Below are 5,209 nucleotides of genomic sequence, written 5' to 3'. Positions count from 1 at the left end.
TGTTTGGATAAAATGAATTTGGTTAATAGAGCAGCTGTTGCTCATTTTGATGTACAAGCTGTTAAAAGTGAAGTCGGATTCGGTTCTTTTAGAAGCGCGTACGATGTTCCTGCAGAACAGAACCGTCTGTCAAACAGTCCGACTTTTACCGTTAAGTGCATTTGAATGGCAGCAGAGAGAATTCAACTTTTAGTTTTGTTAAGTGGAGCAACATCTCTTGTGCAGTTTGTGCTTCTTGTTTTGCATCTGCAGGATGCATCACATGAGAACAATGAGAGATGAAGCTCTAACAGAGAACAATGAGAGATGAAGCTCTAACAGAGAACAATGAGAGATGAAGCTCAAACACATAGAACAATGAGAGATGAAGCTCTAACAGAGAACAATGAGAGATGAAGCTCTAACACAGAGAACAATGAGAGATGAAGCTCTAACAGAGAACAATGAGAGATGAAGCTCTAACAGAGAACAATGACAGATGAAGCTCTAACAGAGAACAATGACAGATGAAGCTCTAACACAGAGAACAATGAGAGATGAAGCTCTAACACAGAGAACAATGAGAGATGAAGCTCTAACAGAACAATGAGAGATGAAGCTCTAACACAGAGAACAATGACAGATGAAGCTCTAACAGAGAACAATGACAGATGAAGCTCTAACACAGAGAACAATGACAGATGAAGCTCTAACACAGAGAACAATGAGAGATGAAGCTCTAACAGAGAACAATGACAGATGAAGCTCTAACACAGAGAACAATGAGAGATGAAGCTCTAACACAGAGAACAATGAGAGATGAAGCTCTAACAGAACAATGAGAGATGAAGCTCTAACACAGAGAACAATGAGAGATGAAGCTCTAACACAGAGAACAATGAGAGATGAAGCTCTAACAGAGAACAATGAGAGATGAAGCTCTAACACAGAGAACAATGAGAGATGAAGCTCTAATAGAGAACAATGAGAGATGAAGCTCTAACACAGAACAATGAGAGATGAAGCTCTAACACAGAGAACAATGAGAGATGAAGCTCTAACACAGAGAACAATGAGAGATGAAGCTCTAACAGAGAACAATGAGAGATGAAGCTCTAACACAGAGAACAATGAGAGATGAAGCTCTAACACAGAACAATGAGAGATGAAGCTCTAACACAGAGAACAATGAGAGATAAAGTTCTAACACAGAACAATGAGAGATGAAGCTCTAACACAGAGAACAATGAGAGATGAAGCTCTAACACAGAGAACAATGAGAGATGAAGCTCTAACACAGAGAACAATGAGAGATGAAGCTCTAACACAGAACAATGAGAGATGAAGCTCTAACACAGAGAACAATGAGAGATGAAGCTCTAACACAGAGAACAATGAGAGATGAAGCTCTAACACAGAGAACAATGAGAGATGAAGCTCTAACACAGAACAATGAGAGATGAAGCTCTAACACAGAGAACAATGAGAGATAAAGCTCTAACACAGAGAACAATGAGAGATAAAGCTCTAACACAGAGAACAATGAGAGATGAAGCTCTAACACAGAGAACAACTCCGGTTCTCCTTCACCGTCTCATCTAAGCTCTCGATGTGACGGACACAGACCGCCATCAATATGCAAATTCATGATTGGACTCTGGACGAAATTGATATTTCATTTAGCACTCTGCCTGACAGCCGGGAGAATATCACATATAGAGCCGGGAGGGGGGGGGGGGGGGGGGGGGGGTCGGCCTCAGTCAGTCTGAAATGTCGGGTCACAGAAGGTGAGACCGACGCTGAAGTATCAACCACAAATTCTCTCTTTTCCGTTACAGTTTGTCTGTTTTTCCTCCAGTCAGTCAACAGACAGATAAGACTTCCTGTCAGAGTTAGCTCCACCGGCTGACCTCAGAACAGCAGCTGAATGAAATGACTCTTTAGATGGTCAACATGTGGTCCATTCATGAGTAGAAAATTAGTATTTATGTTTATACTTCACTGCATTTGCATTTACATGCAAAGAGAAATATGATACATTTCACTCCCCAACATGTTAAGACGTTACAATAAAATAATGTACATTATTAATAAAGATTATCTGGTAGTTTTCCAGCCTTTTCAGCAGGTTTCCTCCAAAGTCAAGTTAAAGTCCAAGATCATACTTGACAAAACCATATAAGATAAGAAAGTATTACATAGTTAAAAACATCAAAATAAGATAAGAAGTTACTGTTATTATTATTATTAAAAAGGGAATCATAATGGGTGTGTGTGTGCGTGCGTGTACACAATGTACTGTAACTCATTCATGAAGTCATTATTCATGCCCATCGTCTTCTCTTTGGGACACCCTGGTGAAATATCCTGCTGGTGATTTGGTTGCAGTGCGTTTACATTTAAAACAATCTACCAATCATTTCAGAGATTCTATCAGGACAAATTATTTATTTCCAAACCTTTTAAATTCAATGTTTTTGAAGATTCCGGTATTCAAGCAATAAACCTCACTGACAAGAAAAGTATATTTCCAGCACCTTGAATAAAATGATAAACTTCTCCTCCTTCAGATATGTACCGTTGACCATTATTCACATAAGAAAAGAAGAGATATCTGCCAGCTCTGATTGGATGTTCCTCGTACATGACGCACTATTTTATCTCACGGCACTTAGGAACGCTTGTGTTGTGTAAATGTGGACGGTACTTTTGCTGTTAGATGATCTTTGATAGAGTGCAAGAAGATACAGAAAATACAGCATCTAAACTCAACAGTTAGTGGGTGAGGTATAGAATTCATCTCTTTTTCTGTTTAATGCTGTTGAGCTTGAAATGGAGCTGCACCCGTCCTCTCGTCTTTAGAAAAGGGTTCTGTTTCATCCTTCTCTCGCTCTGGAACGTCGGACTCGCTATCTTTTAAACGCAGGTGTCTAAATATGAATGTCACCCGGTGAGGTGCATTCATACGCGTTACAGAAGGAGACATCTGCTGAAGCAAGTCGTGTAATATTTCGACGGTTGTTGAAAAATCCATGTTTTCTACGAGTCAAACAAACATGACGTTCAACCAGACGTCTGATCGGGTCCTGTGTGAACGCCAGAAGCTACAATTTCTTGCGTTGTACTTAATTATTTGATTGTTTGAATTAAAAACTGTTCGGCCTCACTTGCATATTCTATTATATATTATAATACATTTGCATTGTTTTGTTTAATGTTCCTTTTTATGTGGTATTAGATAAAAGAAAGAAAGAAATGAGTCTGCTGCACTTTTGGCTCGTAGCATTTAACAACAAGATCAAAGTAAATGTTGTCGTTAGCATTAGCATTAGCATCCTTTGTTTCAGGCTCATTGTTAATGTCGGTTACTGTCATTGACGTCTAATCTGCTTAGAATGTGAAAACCCCAGTTTATTAACAAAGACCGTGTTTCCACAGAGAACACTGAGAAATGAAGGTTAGCTCACAGACGCTAACCTCGACGTGGAGCTGGACTTCAGCTCTCTAAAAGAGATTTTGTGTTTGTGCTTCTTCTTCCTGTTTTTTGAATCATCTCTGACAAAGCTTCCATCCTAATAAATCTACACTGGTTGTGTTTCCTCCTCCCTAAGCCCCCTCCCAAGCCATCACCCCAACTTATACAGCACACCCCCCATCCGTACGGCGAACTCCCCTACAATAATCTGTTGCAACCTCCAGCAAAACACACCTGTCTTATGATTTGAGTTTTGTCAAATTTCCTTTATTTCATTTTTTTTACTCTCCAAAATATCCTGTTTGGTTTTTTTCTTTTAGGCTTTGTTTTTTACTCGTCTTTTTTTTAACATGTCTTTTATTTAACCCCTCTAACCCTTCTCCATCCAAAAACCCCTCCCCCTTACCCCTCTCCTCCCCCTCCCTCCACCCTCCTTCCCTTCCCTCCACCTCCTTCCCTCCCTCCCTTCCCCCCATCCCTCCCCTCCTCCAGTTTAGAGACCGCCAAATCCACCGCCCAGTCCTCCTCCATGCCGTCTCCCGTTGACCTGACCATGAGCTTCACCCAGCCTGCCCCCCCCGCCTCCTCGTCCTCCTCCTCCCCCCTGGCAGCGATGGGCGCCGCCATGCCCCACGCTCAAATGCTGGGCGGCCCCTACGCCCTCCCCCTCTCCAGCCTCCTGGGAATGAAATCATTCCCTTACCTGGCACTCTCCACCCCTCCCACCTCAGCAGCAGCGGCGGCTGCCATGTTGCCGGGCTCCATGCAGACGGTGGCGGGCGTCCCGGTTCAGGCTCACGCGGCGGCGGCAGCGGCCCTGGCGTCCTACACGGCCAAGATCTCATCCTCAGCCAACGGGATGAAGAAGCCGGAGAGACAGAAGTTTGCGCCGTACTAATGAAGGAGGAGTTTGCATCACTGAGGTAGCTTCTGGGAACGAGGCTGGTTCTTTTAGATGGAAGGGCACTTTTATTTTCCTTCTTCTACACTCTTTACTTCTTACTCTCTCACTTCTCTTTCTCCCTCTGCCTCTTCGTCTCTTATTTCTTCTTGACCGCGCAACAATGTCAAAGTGGGATGATTGGAACGTGTGTGACTTTATGACATGTGCAGCAACTAACGAGGTTTTTCCGTTGGTTGGAGTCGTGACCGTCACGGGTTGGTCGTGGTCAGCCCGGCTTGGCTCGGCCCAGAGCCCACAAAGAGAAACCTTAAGAAAGAGCGACTAAAATGCTGGTTGTAATTTCATAGTGCTGCTCAGTCACAAACTGCAGAAAGAAGTTGTCACTTCCTCTGCAAAACTCATACAAACTGACATATTTAACTCCAAACCTGCTGCCACACTCTGTTAACCGATTAAGAGCAGCCAGACACCCGGTTGCAGAGGCTCATGGGTAATCAGAAATGCAATGAGCGAAGGTTGTCACAATTTCATGCTGCTATCCGTCTAAGCTCCACATGGGGAAAATAAATTAAAGAACAAATGGAAGATAAAGAAATAATGCCCTCCATCCTGCTTTCTTGACCTTTTTCTACGTTTGTGTCAGCGTTTTTTCTTCGAGTGGATAAAAACAAAGTTTCGTGAGAAATCCTCAAAGAAATCCTCAAAGTCGGGTCACTCGTGATCCTGCCAGTACTGATAATTTGGCAGCATTTGTGGGATGTTTGTGACTTTGTGTGCAAAAGTAGACAATCCTGTACAGAGAGCGATGGATCGCTCCATCCGGCTACTGTGATGCTTTATTTTTGCGTTGC

The 5,209-nt window shown here is 42.8% G+C and overlaps 1 protein-coding gene across 1 annotated transcript in view; it reads left to right on the top strand.

Annotated features, from left to right (window-relative positions):
• Positions 1-4,906, top strand: part of pcbp4 (poly(rC) binding protein 4) — a 51,616-nt gene extending 46,710 nt beyond the window's left edge. The window contains exon 13 of the mRNA XM_076096332.1: positions 3,947-4,906. Coding sequence (XP_075952447.1) covers positions 3,947-4,352 — 406 coding nt within the window. The 3' untranslated portion in view covers positions 4,353-4,906. The remainder of the gene's footprint in view (positions 1-3,946) is intronic.
• Positions 4,907-5,209: the final 303 nt, after the last annotated feature.

Source organism: Anarhichas minor, unplaced genomic scaffold (genome assembly GCF_050575085.1).
Source record: "Anarhichas minor isolate MPS153535 unplaced genomic scaffold, ASM5057508v1 ptg000021l, whole genome shotgun sequence".
NCBI lineage: Eukaryota > Metazoa > Chordata > Actinopteri > Perciformes > Anarhichadidae > Anarhichas > Anarhichas minor.
This window is presented reverse-complemented; position numbering and strand designations above follow the sequence as displayed.